Genomic DNA, 19,916 nt, shown 5'->3' on the forward strand with positions numbered 1-19,916 from the left:
ACTTCATTGGGTATTACATGTGTCCTTGATCAGAACCCATTTTCATGTTGTTGGTGTTTGCATTAGGATGTTCATTTAGAGTCTACATCCCCAGCCATATCCCCTCGATGCATGTATTCAAGCAGTTGTTCTTCTTCTGTGTTTCTACTCCCACAGTGTTTCCTCTGAATGTGGATAGTGGTTTTTCTTGTATATTCCTTCAAGTTATTCAAGATCACTGCATTGCCACTAGTGGAGATGTCCATTATATTTGATTGTACCACAGTGTATCAGTCTCTGTGTACAATGTTCTCCTGGTTCTGCTCCTTTTGCTCTGCATCAATTTCTAAAGGTCATTCCAGTTCCCATGGAATTCCTCCACTTTATTATTCCTTTGAGCATAATAGTATTCCATCACCAACATATACCACAATTTGTTTAGCCATTCCCCAATTGAAGGGCATCCCCTCATTTTCCAATTTTTGGCCACCACAAAGAGTGTAGCTATGAATATTTTTGTACATGTCTTTTTTCTTATTATCTCTTTGGGGTACAAACCCAGTAGTGCTCTGTGTAAAAATGGAGATTTTGAACCCTAGACTTCAGTCTCCAGAAGACCTGGGTATTTCCCGGAATTCCCTATAATCTCACCTGAGTCTCCACCTGGGTGAGATCACAATTAGTATTTAACTGGCAGTAATGCCTCCCATGTTCTTCTCTGCAATTGCAATGATGTAGCAAGTGTAGCAAGTAAGCTAAGTGCAGGGATTTTGAATGGGCTAATCAACCGTGAATACGTGGTTATATATTTGTATCTTCTTTATTCCTTGATTTCTAATAATCCTTAATAAACCTCATAAAAATATAATGTTTTTATTACTAGATACTAATTTAGTTTTTACAGTTAATGGCAACCACAAGATTGGATGAGAACTTTTCAATTTTTTTTAAAAGATAGCCTAGATAATTTTTAAGCCATGTTTCTCCTGCCAAGGCTTTTCAGCAAAGCTGATTCTGATTCAGCTCGCTCCAGCCATCCGCTCCTGCCTCCAGTCATCTGCTCCAGACCTCCTTGACCCAGATGGCTCTTCCGGCCCCAGCCCAGCCCCAGCCCAGCCCCAGCCCCCACAACTCTCCAGCCTCCGAGCCAGATCGCCCCTGGCCAGCCCCAGGACCCAGGCTGGTAGTAGCTGCCACTGTGTCTTCGGAATCACAAACCAACTGGTAAAAAACTGAGGTGTTCTTTCCTTGGACAACAATTAGCCTCCATGTGGTAGGGGACTTTAGGGGGGGTGAATGAGGATAAGGAAGAGACTTTTCCAAAGAGGAAGTTGATTAGCATGGCGCATTTCAAAGGATATCTTTTGAGTGCACTGATTCTTTTACTCATCTTACCTAAGACTCAGGGGAGAAATACATCTCTCTGCAACTCTTTGCCATTTGGGCCTGCCTAATTTGAGATTCCTAAAACCCATGTTCTTCCTTGCTATGGAAAATCCCACCACAGTGCTGATAAAAGGCATCTCGACGGATTAAAAAAAAAAACAACTTTAAAGAGACTGGAGGTTATATTTTTAAGGCTTTTCAGACTCCAATGTTTTATAAAAATCTCTGTATTTTATTGTATTTTGCTGATTGTTTTGCTTAAGATGTAATTTTGTTGGTTTTAAGTTCATATATTAATGTATTCAATACTATTCTTTTACACTGAGTCATTTTAATGTACTGGGTTTTAACTACTGTTAAATTCTGTTGCTTTTCCCCTATAACTATACTTAACAAATATTATTGAATAAGACCATATTAAAAAAAACAGCCTTTTTTTCTATTTTGGCTTTGTAAATTGTCATATAGAGGATGGATGGACTTCATCAAAACTGGTTACAATTGTATAAAAACCCTTGGAAAATTTAATGAGCTAAATATCTCAAATTGATTTTAAGGGGTTTTTAGACATGATTTTTAGATTTTTTTTCAATAACTGATCATTTTGCCTGCCTCTAAGAGGAGGTATGGTCCAGTTTAGTAGCTGAAGTGAAATACAATTATAATCCCCACCTCCCACATTTATAAAAATGTGAATGGATGAGACATCAGTCTCATACCAAAGGAGATGGGAAATTAATCCCAGGGCATGGTAACCCTGGATGGCTCCCAAAAGGGAGCATCTCTCATTTATAACTCTTCAGCTCACTTTACTTCCACCAGAATGGTCTCTAGATTTCTTGATGATGTTCTAGACCCAAATAAGTTTTACTTTGTTTAAAAATGTATTTGCCAAGGTTGAAATATTGCTATACCTGAAAAAATTGTGACAAATATCCATCAGTTCATAGGTTTTTTTTTTTGTCATACAGAAAATTATATGAAATATGATAGTGGGTTTATTTGCTATTGTAATTAACTGAACTATTGTGAATTTTGGAGATTTTGGTACTTTTTGAACGTGCATTACCTATTGTACTACTGCTCTTTATAAAAAACTGTTCCTTTGTGGAAATTCATTTGTTTGTACTCACAGTGGATCATGGCCAGGTATGAAGAGGAAATATATCTCACTTTTGGTGAGAAAACTTGTATTCTACATTGCCTTATCTGATACAATGTGTCAATGATTATAAGCTACAGTTTTGAATTTTAAAACTCTTTTATTATTATATTTTTCTTTCATGTGCAATATACTATTTCAGTTTTTTATTTTTTCTCTCCTTTTTATATATGAAGCACATCACCAATATTGAGATTTTATTTAACTTTTTTGATTTTGCAGTAATATAAGTTTAAAATATATTCGCTATATTGTCAATGCATGCCCCAAAAGCTTGAGACTATAAAAATGATGCCACTGATTGTTTAAAAAAAATTTATGGGACTTTGTTTAATGATTCTGTCTGATTCCAGAAAAGAGAATACAAAAAGAGCCATTGGACAGTGCCAAAGAAGCACAAAGCTAAACTGCATAGTGCCAATCGAGCACAAGGTCAAAGAGACCAACCAATCCCAATGGGGCTGATGAAAATTTTGAGCCAAGGCAAGAGGACTTGAACATGTTTGAGGTTCGAGGTTGTGGCTGTTTAACATGTGTTAAAGGCAGGTCTTCCTTGTTCTACATTCTGCCAAGTATCTCAAATTTGACTCCTACCTGGCTCCTAAAATCTAGTCCCTTTTCTGTCTTTCATAATGTGGCAAATTTTCTGTGGTCCTGGCTACTGATTGGGTAAATGCTTAATTGCTTAAATCATTTTAATTGGGCCCCGATTTAAGAAACTGTTATAGATTTTATTTTTCATTTACTTAGAATTTTTACACATAAGACTTTGATAGTCTATATTTCATCCAGAAATTAACTTTTTTATTTGGATTTTTTAATGTTTTTTTATTTCTCTTGCCAATGGATTCATACACCTCATAACTCAGCCATGCATCCCTAAATGATCCCTGTGTTTTTCAATCACCCCCTTCAGGGCTGGGATATATAATTATTATTATTTTAAATTGCAATGTTTAAATTCCTTTAGAGAGTAATTTTAGGTTAAGAAATAGGCTACCTCTCCAAATCCAGAAACTGAACTGTTTAGAGAAGACATCATGAAGATGCCTCCACAGACCACAAGCTGCACCAGAAGATCCAGAGTAACCTTTGGGATGTGGTGATTTGAACTGTGTGGGTTTGAATGCATTTGTTTTGTATGCATACTCTTATGCCGAAGGGGACTGCCCCCTAACTTTTTTTGTCAATGCACCTAGCAATTATTGGTTTTGTTCTCTTTTCCTCTTATCCTCAAATTATTCTAATTTCAAAGTTGGTATATTTACAACACCCATCGGAGAGACTAGTCTTCCTTGGGCCTCAGGGGTATTATAAAAATGGAGATTTTGAACTCTAGACTTTAATCTCCAGAAGTCCTTGGTATTTCCCAGAATTCCCTATAATCTCACCTGAGTCTCCACCTGGGCGAGATCACAATTAGTATTTAACTGGCAGTAAAGCCTCCCACATTCTTCTCTGCCATTGCAATGATGTAGCAAGTGTAGGAAGTAAGCTAAGCGTGAGTATTTTGAATGGGCTAATCAACCATGGGCATGTGGTTATATATTTGTATCTTCTTTAATCCTTGATTTCTAATAATTCTTAATAAACCTCATAAAAATAAAATATTTTTATTACTAGATACTAATTTAATTTTTACATATGGCTGGATCAGAGGGCAGACAGTCTTTTAGCCCCTTTTGGGCATTGTTCCAAATTGCCCTCCAGAATGGTTGGATCAATTCACAACTCGACCAACAATGCATTAATGTCCTGACTTTGCCACATCCCCTCCAGCGTTCATTACTTTCCTTTGCTGTCATGTTAGCCAATCTGCTAGGTGTGAGGTGATACCTCAGAGTTGTTTTGATTTGCATTTCTCTGATTATAAGAGATTTAGAACACTTTTTCATGTACTTATTAATAGTTTTGATTTCTTTGACTGAAAATTGCCTATTCATGTCCCTTACCCATTTATCAATTGGAGAATGGCTTGATTTTTTTTGTACAATTGGTTTAGCTCTTTATAAATGACCTTTGTCATTTATAATTGTCATTAAATGATCTTTAACCTTTGTCAGAGGTTTTTGTTATGAAAATTGTTTCCTAATTTGTGCCTCCCTTCTAATTTTGGTTGCATTGGTTTTGCTTGTACAAAAACTTTTTAATTTGATGTAATCAAAATGATTGATTTTACATTTTGTGATTTTTTTTTTCTAGCTCTTGCTTGGTTTTAAAGTCTTTCCTTTCCCAAAGATCTGACATGTATACTATTTTGTGTTCACCAAATTTGCTTTAGTTTCCTTCTTTATATTCAAGTCATTCACCCCAAGTCTGTTCCACTGATCCTCCTTTCTGTCTCTTAGCCAGTACCATATTATTTTTTTGTTTTTAAACCCTTACCTTCCGTCTTGGAGTCAATACTGTGTATTGGCTCCAAGGCAAAAGAGTGGTATGGGCTAGGCAATGGGGGGTCGAGTGACTTGCCCAAGGTCACACAGCTTGGAAGTGTCTGAGGCCAGATTTAAACCTAGTACTTCCCGGCTCTAGGTCTGACTCTCAATCCACTGAGCTACCCAGTGCCCCCTCCCCCCCATGTTGTTTTGTTTTAGTATCATTTGAGATCTGGGACTGCAAGGCCTCATTCTTTCGCATTTTTTTTTCATGATTTCCCTGGATATCCTTGATCTTTTGTTCTTCCAAATGAACTTTGTTATGTTTTTTTCTAATTCAGTAAAAAAGTTTTTGGGTATTTCAATGGGTATGGCACTAAATAAGTAAATTAATTTGGATAGGATGGCCATTTTTATTATGTTAGCTCGTCCCACCCATGAGCAATGTTTTTCCAATTGTTTAGATCTAGTTTTAATTGTGTAGAGAGTGTTTTGTAGCTGTGTTCGTATAGCTCCCATGTTTGTCTCAGCAGATAGATTCCTAAGTATTTTATTTTGTCTAGGGTGATTTTAAATGGAATTTCTCTTTCTACTCCTTGCTGCTGAAATGGGTTGGAGATATATAGAAATGCTGATGACTTATGCGGGTTTATTTTGTATCCTGCAACTTTGCTAAAATTATTGATTGTTTCGACTAGCTTTTTGGTTGATTCTCTGGGATTCTTTAAGTAGACCATCATATCTGCAAAGAGTGGTAGTTTGGTGTCTTCATTGCCTATTTTGATACCTTCAATTTCTTTTTCTTCTCTAATCACTATAGCTAATGTTTCTAGTACAATGTTAAATAATAGAGGTGATAATGGGCATCCTTGTTTCACTCCTGATCTTATTGGGAAGGCTTCTAGTTTATCCCCATTGCAGATGATGTTTGCTGATGGTTTTATATATATATTATTATATATATATACTGTTTATTATTTTTAGGAAAGGCCCTTCTATTCCTATACTTTCTAGTGTTTTCAATAGGATGTTGTATTTTGTCAAAGGCTTTTTCTGCATCTATTGAGATAATCATGTGATTTTTGTCGGTTTGTTTGTTAATATGGTCAATTACGTGGATGGTTTTCCTAATATTGAACCATCCTTGCATTCCTGATATGAATCCTACCTGGTCATAGTGAATAACCCTCATGATTACTTGCTGGAGTCTTTTTGCTAATATCCTATTTAAGATTTTTGCATCTATATTCATTAAGGAGATTGGTCTATAGTTTTCTTTCTCTGTTTTTGACCTGCCTGGCTTTGGAATCATTACCATATTTGGGTCATAAAAGGAATTTGGTAGAACAACTTCTTTGCTCATTCTGTCAAATAGTTTGTGTAATATTGGAATTAGTTGTTCTTTGAATGTTTGATAGAATTCACTTGTGAATCCGTCTGGTCCTGGGGATTTTTTCTTAGGGAGTTCTTTGAAGGCTTGTTCAATTTCTTTTTTCTGATATGGGGTTGTTTAGGTAGTCTATTTCTTCCTCTGTTATTCTAGGCAATTAATATTTTTGTAAATATTCATCCATATCATCTAGATTGTCATATTTATTGCCAGAAGTATATGTTTTTAAATGAATGCATTATAATAACAAGATATCAATAAAAATGGTTTTTGAAAAAAACAAGTTAATGATTTACCTTTTAAGAAACCTCTGGACAAGTAGAAGTAAAAAGCAAGTCTATAGGTCTTAGTATTTGGAAAGTAAGATATCAGACCCTGTGACTTAAATAAGATAGCTTATTTAAAACATTTTTTCCTTTTCTCTTTTCATGTCTGTTCCCAGAAGTGACTATTTGATAATTTATGAACATTAAGTTAATTATTTTCTTGTTTTATTATTTTAATAGTTTCCATTGTTTTCAAGCCTCCTTTTTGTAAACTAAAATGAGTTTACTTAAAGTTAAGTCAAACTTTGTAACAAAAATTTTTAAGTTAATTCACGTAGCATATTTGGAATTATACTTATTTTTTCATACGCCAAATGATTTTTAAATAATCAAGTTATATTCAATTTTTTCTTGTTTTATGTTCACTAACAATATTATTTTTGTTTCTTTAAAGAGCACCAGAAACTCCCATTATTTCAGTTTTCTCTCCTATTTTTTTTCCTAAGGGGAAGGGGACAGGAAATGGGGGAAGGAAGGAAACTTGTTTCCCCTCATAGCTTTAATATTTCTAGTTTTATATACTAATCATAACTAAGTCAAGATACTGATTATATTAGAGTACCTCATAATAGACCACAAGGCTATATACCTCATTGACCTAAACTTTTATTAATTGTGAATAGAGTAAAAGTATTCTCTGAATACCATAGTGTTATGTATAGCAGGTGCTCAGTAAGCAATTGTTAGCCAATGAGGCTTATTTTAGGAGTTCTAAAATAGTATAAATATAATTCTGTACAGAGAGTCATTTGGTGATCTTGGCTGTTAATTCATTTCAACTCTATGCTTTTTCTCCTTTATAACTCATCCGTCCTTTCCTTCTATATGAGGAAGTCTTTCAGGTCTAAGCAACATGATAGAAGGAATGCTGTTTGCCTTCCATCCAACTGAAATGCTTTCCTTTGTTTTCTGGACATCTATACCTTCCTCTCAAGGGTGAGGAAAAGGAAGAGTGTTATGAACTCTGAAAAGTGCCTTTTAAAGCAGTGTTGTAACTGTTAATAATAATGAGGAAAGGAAGATGATAGTACCTTGAAGCCTTTGGTGACACTGGAAATAATGCTAGCCTTCTATGCTTCTCTGAGCCTGCCAGAGTTTGAACGAAAGACCAGCCTGGGTTATGTGTGCTGAGCATGTGCTTTTTCAATAGCTGAATGCCTGCATTGTTCAATAAGCAGATTATAAAACAGCACATAAAGTGGCATAGTGGGGGGGGTTGGCTTTATACCTGCTACTTGCCTTGTTTTGCAAACAATAATTTCACAGTACAGCTCAGTCAGGGCTCACTTGAGAAGACAGTCAAATCTCTCAGCCTTTTTGGGAGCCTCCATGTTATGTTATGGGCCCATGGGCTCTCTGTGATCAAAGTTGGACTAAAAAGGTGTATATTTAGGAACAGAAGTACTAGAGAATCACAGTTTTATGATATGTTACTTTCAGAAAGGACCTTAGAGATCATCTAATCTAACCTCCTCATTTTATAGACGAGAAAATTGAGAGCCAGAGAGTTGTGAAATGACTTGTTCAAGGGCTTCATAACTGTTTCAAAGCAGATCCAGGCCTAGAAAACCTACATGGTTCTGCTTTGGGGCATTGCATTGTGTTGTATTCCCATGTCATCTTAGTTAAGCATATAGAAAAGAAGATATCTTTACCACATGGACTGGGTGGGGTGGGGTGTGTGAGTTCTAAAAAGTAATCATTTCTGAAACACACATTTTTCCCTTTTTTTGTTTTTTTGGTCTCTCGGATCACAGATTTCTTATAACCTCCACTTAAGAAAGCAACACCTGTGAGATTTCAAAGTATAAGTTTCTCCTCCTTTAGTTCTTAAAGCTTAGTATGCTTGTGTTTTATTTCTGTTTTTAAAATGCTAGAGGAGTTTAAAATTCTTACAGTAGATTTCTTTTATGTTAGTTTTGGAAATCGAGGCAGGACAAATGACTCAACCTTTTAGGTTAAACATATCAAATCAGGCTTATTCTGTCATGTGTTTGCCATGTTTCTAAGTCAGAGGTTTATTTTTGATATATACAGATTGTGTGATAACCAACAGGATAGAGTAATCAAGAAAGCACCAAAACTGGAGTCAGAAAAATAAAATTCACATCTCAGTTCCACCATTTATTAGCTGACTGACTTTGGAAAAATTGTTCATCTTTTTTGAGCTTTAGTTTTCTTTTCTCTAAAATGGAGATAGTTGAACTATTAGTCTCATAGAATTGTTAGAAGGATCAAACATATGGATATAAAGTGATATGTGAGTTGTTATTATTACTATTCCTGCTATTACTAGAAAGATTTTTTTGTAAACCAAAACAATTTTTTTTCAAATATTTGACCTGTATAAAATGTGAATCTTAAAGTATTCTTTTATCTGAATTAAAATAAGATTCAACTCAGGCCCTTGCACTATATAATGGGGCTCTATTATATTTTGAAGTGACTAGAATTTAATATCTATTTCAAATTGACTTAGCATTTTCCCCCCCTCTCTCCATCTGGCCTCTGGCATGCACAGAGAGACATGTGACAATCACATGACTTGTTCCACCAGCTCCACCTCCAGCCTTGACACCAGCCTTCAGTTCCCTGAGAACAGTGGCCAACTGCAGAACTCAAAATGGGATGAGCAGCAAAAGGTGTTTGCCCTTGAACAGATCTGCGGGGTATTTAGGGTTGACTTGGGACAAATGAGGTCTCTTCGCCTTTTCTTTAGGTAAGATGGTTTTCTTATCTACTTCACAACACTTATGAGCCTGGGAGCTTCTCAAAACAGCCCAGCAACATGCTTGATATATTGTCTTTGCAGCTACTGGATTGACTGAGAATTGGCCTTCTATGGTGTTTGCTCAAGTTCTGTGGTCTAAATCCAGGGTCCTGATCAGTCACTACTGATGCCAGCATTTCCAAATGCTTTTTTACATCTTTCTTAATATTATCAAGTATACTATCCAATTGAGTTTCATGGATAATCACAGCCATGTATTTCTTGGAACTGTAGCTTTGAGGAGGACATCTTAAAGCTACAGATTTTTCCACATGAAGGTTATCTATTATATTTAATTAAGGGTGTTAGAAGGCCCATTTCCCACAATGGGTCCAAGGACTATGGTTTCCTTTATTAGGGTTCTTTTTTTCCACTTGGATGAGTAGCCTGTGATTTTTCTAGTAATCATAGTGGTAGTCTTTTTCCCCCATGGTTAATCAGAATAGTAAAAGGCTTCTGACTAATGCACCACCTAGGAACACCTGCAATTGGAATAAACAGGCAATCTTACTAATAATGAATTTTCAAAGTCGAAAGCCAATAAAACTACATCTTAGAGATAGTGAAGGTTGAGCTGACAGTCTCTGATGTATGTGTCCCCAGAGGGTTCTTCCAGAAAACCATCTTAAGTTATACAAGGAGTAGCTACTCAAGCACTTCTACAAATTGTTCTTTCTGGCTTAATGGAAGCTGTCTTAGAGATCATCTTTGATTGGATTGATGCTATCACCAGCTTCTTTCTTGAGTGCAAGATTCCCTTCCACATGCTGTAAATCTGACAGTTTTCCCAGTTCCCCTTGTGAGTGAGTGAGGAACTTCAGACTAAGGTTTCTAAGTGAGGAAAGTATACTGGCATTTCTTCAGGAAGGAAAAGAAGTAGGAATAGTGCCCTGTCACTTGAGCAGCATGAGCTTCACACCCCATGGAATAAGAATATTTTCCTTTCTTCAGCAATGTGGAAAATGGTTATTGTTTCTCTATCCTTAGCCATCCTCCTCTGGGACTGTTTCTTGCTTCTGATATTAACCATGCTCCCTGATTATACTTGGAAATAAAAACCCATGTTTACATATTCATCAGTCTCTTCTTGTCCCCTCTTTCTATTGCCCTTTAGCGATGAGGCCTGTACCAGTGGGCAGCTGGTTGTTGCTAGCCGAGAAAGTCAGTACAAGATCTTCCACTTTCACCATGGTGGTCTGGATAAACTGTCAGAAGTTTTTCAGCAGTGGAAACACTGTACAGAGACTCACCTTAAAGACCAGGTAACCCATCAAGAATACAAATAATTTGAAAAACAATAGCAGTCTCCATCTTCTGTCAGCCATGAATACTGAGAGGGAGAGAGCCTGTGGAAGGCTATTCTCCAGGTTTGAGGGCTAATTATTATTCAGTAATCTTGGGCATACTGGATCACCTGAGAGTATCTTTGGCTTTTTATTTCTCAGTGGAATAGTCTGTACAAGACTGTGTGTATGTGTATGTGCACAGAATGAGCACACAATGATGGGGTCTGCTAATGTTAGTGAAGTGGCTGATACATCAGCAACTTTGGTTTTGAAAAATGTACCCAGTTCTTTTTGTGAATTCTATGTTCTACACTTGAAAATAATGTTTTGACAAGGCATCCTGCCATATTTTGCTCAATCTACATACAAATGTAATAAGAGCTCTTTAATTATCTGTTTAAGATACTGTATGTGCTTATTAGAAACAGTGATGACTTTAAAATTCCCTTCCTTCCCACAGAGCCTCCTGCTGTTTGTCCTTATTACAGTAGCATGGCTTTTTTTTTCTCCTTACATTGAACAACCTTTGATTTTTGAATTAAGTGTCAGCTGCAGTTTTGCACTAGGATCATGACTGCCCTTAGAGAAAACCTGACAGGCCAGCCCCCTGCTCGCCTAACAGCGATCCCTTTGTATGTGGCCAATCATATGTAATTTATTGCAGGCACTCCTGGCAGAGTGGGCTGTAAGCAGCATTAATTCAGTTTTTGTGGCTGGGGTTGGGAGTGGGGAGGATGGGGTGGGAGGGGGTTGTGGAGGAGAAAGGGATGGGGAGAGGGAAAAGAGAACCAGAAAGGGGAAGACTATTTTAAGATGAAGGTATTTTTATTTTAATTGAATCTAATTACACTTGCCATTTAAGAGTTTGTATTCAGGAGACATCTCTTCTCCTTTCAGAAAACAGGGGCTTATAAATCCTGGGAAAAGCTGGCTTTAAAAAGCCAAGTATTTGGGATGCTTATCTTTCCCCAGTTTTCTTCCTGTCCAGCAGGTCTCCAATGAAAAGACTTGTATGCAATTCTCCATCCGACGTCCCAAGCTCCCTTCTTCAGAGACCCACCCAGAGGAGAATATGTACAAAAAGCTGGATGTCTCCACCTGGCTTAACCATTTGAATGAGTCTGGGCAGGTGGAAGAGGAATATAAGCTACGTAAGGTAAGGAATCAGAGGTGGTAGCTTGTTGACTCTACTTGTGAGGAAGAGCTCCATGGGATAGGAGGTGGGGGGTGAGAGGGATGGTAGGGGCAGCGGATGAGCCACAATCTCTTAGTATCATCATTTGTCAGGAGTAATGCCTAGAAATCAGCTTAGCTAGTTTCTGTCAGGGTTGTCCACCAACTAAGGGAGAAAAGTGACTAGAGATCTCTCCAGTTCAAAAGTATGGCAGCCAGCTTTCACCCATAAGGTAAACTACACTCCTCTTTTCCATTCCAGATTGTCTTATACAATATAAGATCTGTGTGAACAAACCAAATAAAGCAATGAAAACTCCCATTAAAAAAAAAAACAAAACTTAGAGAGTTTGGGGGATACTGTGTCCGCCTTTATAGAAAAGTTTGCAATGAACTGCAGCATTTCCAAGATCAGGGATTAGGCTATGACATGAGAACGACACATTAATCGGAGAGCTGCTCCAGGGGGGGTTATTGACATTGAAATGAGCTGGGTTTGTGTTTCGTATGGGAATAGAGGACCAGCACTTTCCCCTTCTTAACATGTGCAAATTGCTGAGGTTTGAATCAAGGCATCAGTTGTCAGGAGAACTCACCATAGCCACCAAAACACAAATCTCTGGGGATTTGGGGGTTCTTTGAGCCTCTGTACTTTTATCGCCCCCTCCCCAACTTTTGCCGCTTCTTCCAGGCCATTTTCTTCGGCGGCATTGATGTGTCAATCCGGGGTGAGGTCTGGCCCTTCCTGCTGCGCTATTACAGCCATGAGTCCACATCGGAGGAGCGAGAGGCACTGAGGGCACAGAAGAGAAGGGAATACTCAGAGATACAGCAGAAAAGGTAACTGCAGAGGCCTCTTCTTCCCCCCCACCCTACCCATCTTCCTTATCTCAGATAAAAATGTCATCTGCAAAGGCAATCTGAGGTGCAATTCAGCATTGATTAATATGTTTTGTGACCCATGGTTTGTCTTTCAAAAATGGATGTCCTAGGAATCAGAGTGATAGGGCTGAATAAGTGCTATCATTAGACTGAGCACTTCAGCCTCAAAACGGTGGGTCTTGTTAGCTCACATGTCAAGGCTTTAGAATTCTTTTCCCCTAGACTTAACTAGGCACTGACATACTGAGCCCAACTAGGCTAGGGTGGGATCGTTTCTTTAAGCTATTAACTGAGGATTAACTGAGCAGCTGAATTTTGTTTCATAGTCTAGCTGTGTGACCTCGCATAAATAAGATTACCACTCTGCCACTGAACCTACTATAAAATGGGAGTCAAAGGGGGTCCAGGAACCAGGTTAGTGACAATGTAGTCCTTGGAGACTTCCATACCAAACCTCTCCTCTCACACAAAAGGCATTTAACATTTGCCATCATCCTAGTTGGGGATATAGAGAAACAACTAAGTTCTTATTTCTAATGAGACAGAGAAGTCATGGAATAAGGTCATATCCCATTGTTTGCCATAATGTGACAAAGGGTGTTTTCCATTTGAGGCTTTCAATGACTCCAGAAGAGCAGAGAGAATTCTGGCGCCATGTACAGTTTACTGTTGACAAAGATGTGGTTCGGACAGACCGGAGCAATCAGTTCTTCCGAGGAGAGGACAACCCAAATGTGGAGAGCATGAGGTAATCCATCTCCTTCTTTCTACCATTTCCAAACTAGCCAGGACTTGAGGCTTCATTCCCAGGTCTGCAGCTTGGTCAAAGTGATATCACTTCTCTCTTCCTTGGTTTCCCCATTTGGAAAAAATACTGACTCCTTAGGATGTTAGGACAAACACAACAGCTTTAAAAAGTTCTTTCACTCTTCTTAGAAATCAACACTATCAAAACAGAGAAATTATTAATGTGGTCACTTTATTTTAGTTGAGGTTTTAAGAGCCATAAAGTACTACATCAAATCAGACCTTTCTATCCCTCCCCAAAATTTACAGCTTTCTGATTAGAAAATTGACAGTTTATAAGTTTTCTCAATGAATTGTACTCTAGATGCTCCAGCTTTCTTTCTCAATCTGTCAAATGAATGGTCAATCAATCACCATATTTGACTTACAGTTTAGTCTTGCAGATAGATAAAATTATCAGCCCATAAAAGTTTCTGCCTATCTGCCCTTTTCACAAGTGGTCTATAGATAGTACAAAGGAAATCAAGTCTTTGTTAGCATTTTGCTTCTAACACCTATAACTTCTTAGGTAAGTGGCATGATATTAAACAGCTGAACTGAGCAATAACCACATTCCATGTATTTAGAAAGATGGTGAGTCTTGTATCTCTTGGATTTGAGATGGCACCCAATACCTGAAATCAAAGAATAGAAATTATTGCTCTCTCCTCACATTTCACTTATTGAAATGATGCTCAGAAAAATTAAGGCTAGGAAGGGAGCAAGGCAGTAGTGGAATTTGCAGTTGACTGATGTCCATTTCTTATTTATTCCACTGTGTCTTCTAGGAGAATTTTGCTGAATTATGCGGTATATAATCCAACCATTGGCTACTCCCAGGGCATGTCAGACCTGGTGGCTCCAATCCTTGCTGAGGTTCTAGATGAATCAGATACCTTCTGGTGTTTCGTAGGTTTGATGCAGAACACGATCTTTGTCAGTTCTCCCCGAGATGAGGATATGGAGAAACAGCTGGTGAGGCTCTTGAGCTACAGGTTCTCAGTCCTGTATCTTTGTGCATATGTATGTATGCTCTTTACCCTAGGCTTGATTATGTTATTTGTCAGAGATTGACCCGTTGATAGTGTGGCTTTACATCTGTATGTTAGGGCAACTGAGAAAATTACCATGCAATCTTCCTCTACTGAAGATTAGTTTCATTCATCTGTAAATTCATGGGAGCTTAGGTTCTAGAAAGCCTAAAGCAAGGATCACAGATATGGAGGATTTTTACTTCAGGTGAGAATTGGATTAAATTTCCTTGTTATATCCAGAAGCTATAGTGCTTCTGGGTCTTTGTAGATAGTATGCCAACTTCTCTACCACAACCTATGCTCTCTCCTCCCTATACTCAAGAAGCAGCTGTGATGTTAGGTACACTGAGGGAGAGTAACCTATCCTCTCCTTTCCCTATCCCTTCAATGTACCTGTCTGCTGGTAGAAAGCCATTTACATACATACATACATACATTCTGGGGGAAAAGAGGAAGGTGTGTGAACTAACAAGTACAGAGTGAGTGCAGAGCTTCCAGCAGGATTTAGGTAGGGGTGGGTCCAAAGTGATTGTCTCCTGTCTCTTCAGACTCTCCCTTTCCTGGCCCCCACCTCAACTGGACTCGTGTTTTGTAAGCTTTACTTCTCTGATTCTGGATTTCCCAGCCTTATAGTCAGCACAGTCAGAAACAAAATGGAGATGCAACATTTCTATCATCTGGGGACACATTTTTTACTATGTGTTACTATGGGAATTTTAAAAAAATATTATTTTCCTGCATCATCCCACACATCTGAGGTGATGTCAGATTCCCAAGGTGTCTCACACAACCAGCATCTCATCAGGCAATTATCTGTATGACGCAGTTAGGTTATAAAAAGACCCCTGGCAGCGTGTAGCTTACTGCTTGACAGGCCCAGTAATCAGTCACTTGCTAGAGATTGATTTTACAGTGGAGTCCTTGAAATCTGCAGTCACGGCTAGTCATGCTCAATACTAAGTGCTGCCTAAAATAGCCTTTGGTCTTGTCCTGCGTCACAGTGAGGCCCTTAGCTGACATTCTATGTACGTAGGGAAAGAGAGCCCAGATACTCAGAAGTGATTCCCTTCTTCCCTTCATTCATGATATTAAAATATTGGATCTTAGAGAGCATAAGCATAAATTAATTGAGGTAACTATCTTGTGATTGAACTATCCTTACTTTAAGAGAAAAGAGACTGACTAGCAGGGGTATTTTAAAATGTCATCTTCTTTGGGGGCTGAGGGCTATGTCAGAAGTGCAGCTATTTCTTCCCATTAAAAAACACTTGTTAATCCCCTAATTTTGCAATTTGGGGCTAGTTCCCAGACAAAGAGAATTATACAAAGGCACCCAGAAATTAGTTCAAGGAAAGTACATTTCAAAAATAGGGGACAAGAGTAAATAGATGGTTGATATATTCTCTCAGGGGCTCCTGGGAACATGCTAGAAGTAGAGCCAAAGATGGTTTTGCTGTTGATGAGTCCTGATGACTCTTGCTTCCAGCTATATCTTCGTGAGCTGCTTCGGCTGACCCACCTACGTTTTTACCAACACCTTGTTTCTCTGGGGGAAGATGGCCTACAGATGCTTTTCTGCCATCGCTGGATCCTTCTGTGTTTTAAGCGCGAGTTCCCAGATGCAGAGGCACTACGCATGTGGGAAGCATGCTGGGCCCATTACCAGGTGAGCATAGGAGATGAATCTGGAACAGCATGCCAGAGTGCACAGGGAAGCGAGCACATTGTTACTCTGAATTAAAATCACCTTCTTTGCTATCCTCACCCCATGAGATATGTCAGGCTCCTCATGGGGTGATTTCCATAGTCCCACAGTTTGACTTCAGCCCTTGCCTTTCAAATCACTAAAATTGATGCAAATTGTACACTGGCTGTGCTTGTTACTGTATTCTAGGGCTGAGCTTGCTCCTGTCACAAACAGCCATTGCATGGGGTATTGACCTAGGTGAAGCATTACAATTGCCACCAGGACCCTAAATTGTCATCGTCTGTGTCACTGTTGAACAGTGGTAAAGGAAGCAGAGTTTAGTTCTCTTCTTTCTCAAAACTGATACCCTTCCCCTTCCCAAAGGTATCATTGAAAGCCTACTTTCTGGAGCTGTCAGTGTCTCTAACACATTCCCCCAAGAGCTTACTACTGGATTACTGAGCTACTTATTACTGGGTCTTTTCACATTAGTTAAACAATCAAATTAGGGACAAAGTAAGGATTTTAAAGGATAGGCAAGTCTCTTTAAATTTACCTCTCTGTAAGAAACACCATTAATACTTATTTGGGAAGTAATAGGGAACTTAAATCCAAGGTCATCTTTTTCAATAAGAAAAGAGCTCAGTTCCATATTGTGAGAAGATATCTCTCAAAGCATATATTGTCATTGGTTCTCAGTGTATTTCTGACTGCTCCTAGGGATCTCTGAGATCAAAATTATTATTATTTTAAACTCTTACCTTCTGTTTTTGAATCAATACTGCATATTGGTCAAGGGAAAAGGGTGGTAAGGGCTAGGCATAGCTAGGAACTGATTGAGGTCAAATTGGAGCCTAGGACCTCCCAACTCTAGGGCTGACTCTCAATCCACTGAACCATCCAGGTGCCCCCAATCAAAACTATTTTCATAATAATACTAAGATGTTTTAATTTCTATTACAATAAATATTGCTATATTTAACCCATTTAAAAGGGATCCTCAGTAATTTTAAGACCATAAAAAGGTCCTGACACCAAAAAATTTGAGAACTGCTACATTAGTCCCTACCTTCAAGATAATTTTAAAAATGTATCAATTCAGAGAAATTTATTACTCTTTACTGTATTTACTAATATCAAAAGAGGATTATATCTTCTATCACCTACTATAAGTTCTTTGCTAATAATAATAACTCTTCTTTGCCTGCATTCTGATTTTTTTTTCCTAGTTCAGTATGCACTTTTTTTCATGCTTCGATTAGCCATTCTTTCTGTGTTGAGTCAATTTGCAGTCTTCTGCACCAGTGAAGAAGAGTACTGACATAGATATTCCAAAACAGTAAAAATAGTTTGCTTATCTTTGAAAGATATTTTTATAGCAGCAGATTTATCATCATAATTATATTTTGTTTGGGCTAACATTACTAGGTTTTTTGTGAATTGTAGACCTCTATAACTACACTCAGTTACTTGGAGAGAATTTCTCTCTTTAACCTCTAACCACTTATCAAATTTCAGTAAAATCTAGGAAGGAATTTCAGGAGAGCAACCCATTTAAAACTTTTTATCTGTTGTCATTATGATTAAAGATGGCAGACCTAAAGTTTGTGCCTTATGGGCATGTTCCAGATTTAGTCAAAATCCATCTCTCTCCTTAGAAGAAACAGACAAATGCTAAATAGCATATAGTCAAGGACAGGGATAGGTTCAAGAGCAATGGCTCCAGGATAAGCAGACATGGGTTCAAATCCTGGCCCTCTGACAGTTATTGCCTTTGTGTTCTTGGACAAAACACTTCACCTTCTAATCCTATAAAAATGAAGATCCTGGATCAGACAGAGTTGAAATTGAAACTTCACTTTGTTAAAAAATTGGAATGCATTAACCGGTGATATAATGAATGTGTAGTGATCAACAAGGAGTCAGGAAAACCTGGGCTTGAATCCTGTCCCAGGTACTAAATAGAAGGATGACCCTTGACTTCTCTGGCCTAGGACACTGGAGACCTATCTATTGACTTAATTTGTATCATTAATTCTAGTTTGGTCTCCTCTTCACTATCAGCAGCAAGAGACTAAACTTGATTTCCTTGTCCTTTTCACCCTTCGTTTTTGGTCAGGAAGCCAGTCTATACCAAAGCCCTTGAGATCTTTAGGCATCCATGCAAGTGGAAGAATGTCATAGTTAAGATACCATGATCGCTTCCTATTATCTTTTCATCTATAATTGGAACAAAAATTATAAATAAGACCTTTCTATAAGATAGACTTTTCAAGAGTTAGTATGGTATGGAGGAAAAGTGTTGAATTTGGAATCTAAGGGTTGATGTTCAAATTTTTATTTGGCCAGTTACTACCCAAGTGACCATAGGTAAGTCTCTTTCTTAGTATCTCAGGCCTTAGTTTCTTGATCTACAACTTGATCTACAACAAACTTAGGAAACTGAATTTGATGACTTCTTGGGCCCCTTCTGACTATAAAAGATCCCACAGCCAAGTTAAGAAGGATAATGATACTAGATAAGGGTTTTCAGAATGGGACCTTTGAGAAAAATATGTTAAAGCATATGAAGTTTACTTCCTAAAGCCCTACCTTCCATTCACATTAAGGATAGGACAAAATAACATGAATTATAGCCAGACATTTAGATTGGTCTTAGAGAACAACTTTTTGAGCATAATGCACTAGATTGCTTGGTAGATAACCAGAAATAGAGATTTTTGAGTCATTTCACTCTCTCTTTTTTTTTTTTAAACCCTTACCTTCCATCTTGGAGTCAATACTGTGTATTGGCTCCAAGGCAGAAGAGTGGTAAGGGCTAGGCAATGGGGGTCAAGTGACTTGCCCAGGGTCACACAGCTAGGAAGTGGCTGAGGCCAGATTTGAACCTAGGACCTCCCGTCTCTAGGCCTGGTTCTCAATCCACTGAGCTACCCAGCTGCCCCCTTCACTCTCTCTTTTTAAAAAATAGAATTATAATCTTTTTTATGTTGACACAATTTTTAATAATTGTTTTCTAGCATTTGTCAATCAATGTTCTTTCTCTCCTTCCCATCCAGCTCTTCTCTCCAAGATGGCAGGCAATATGATGAGGGTCATACATGTGTTATCATACAATACATATTTCTATGTTTGTCATGTTGTGAAAAAAGATGTCATTTTGGAGCCTTCCTCATTTGAGGATCATTACAGCAAAGTGAATCTGTATAGCATGAGTTAATCACAGTCATATTAGAGATGAGGAAATAGAATGGGTGATCTCTGACGTTCCTTTCTTTCGATTCTTTGACCCTGTGGATATTTGGACCCAGCCTTTAGTGTGGTACTGTTTGTTAGTACCTTTGCAAAGAATGGCTTCTGTAGAGGAAACTGAAACTGACAAAGGCTCGTCACAACATCAGAATATGGTCTCCTTAGTCAGAAGCCCAAGACCACTGGGATTTCTCTAAGGTACCTATAAAACATCAATGACTCATGCTCAGGTCAACCCAATTCCACCTTCACGTTTCTTTCCCTACCTTTGTAGACAGACTACTTCCACCTCTTCATCTGTGTTGCCATTGTGGTGATCTACGGTGATGATGTCATTGAACAACAGCTAGCCACTGACCAGATGCTTCTACACTTTGGAAATCTGGCCATGCACATGAATGGGGAACTTGTACTCAGGAAGGTGAGGC

General features: G+C 38.1%; 1 protein-coding gene across 14 annotated transcripts in view; it reads left to right on the forward strand.

Annotated features, from left to right (window-relative positions):
• The window catches only part of TBC1D16 (TBC1 domain family member 16), a 161,553-nt gene that overhangs the window by 136,131 nt on the left and 5,506 nt on the right, over positions 1-19,916 (forward strand). For 4 of the 14 annotated variants that reach the window (XM_056817374.1, XM_007482908.3, XM_007482907.3 and 1 more), the window contains exons 5-12: positions 9,140-9,337; positions 10,503-10,650; positions 11,663-11,830; positions 12,539-12,687; positions 13,343-13,477; positions 14,304-14,490; positions 16,036-16,215; positions 19,763-19,909. In XM_056817374.1, the coding sequence (XP_056673352.1) occupies positions 9,140-9,337; positions 10,503-10,650; positions 11,663-11,830; positions 12,539-12,687; positions 13,343-13,477; positions 14,304-14,490; positions 16,036-16,215; positions 19,763-19,909 (1,312 nt within the window). The remainder of the gene's footprint in view (positions 1-9,139; positions 9,338-10,502; positions 10,651-11,662; positions 11,831-12,538; positions 12,688-13,342; positions 13,478-14,303; positions 14,491-16,035; positions 16,216-19,762; positions 19,910-19,916) is intronic. The other 10 variants (XM_056817376.1, XM_056817377.1, XM_007482910.3 and 7 more) reach the window with 3 other exon arrangements.

Source organism: Monodelphis domestica, chromosome 2 (assembly GCF_027887165.1).
Source record: "Monodelphis domestica isolate mMonDom1 chromosome 2, mMonDom1.pri, whole genome shotgun sequence".
Classification (NCBI taxonomy): Eukaryota; Metazoa; Chordata; class Mammalia; order Didelphimorphia; family Didelphidae; genus Monodelphis; species Monodelphis domestica.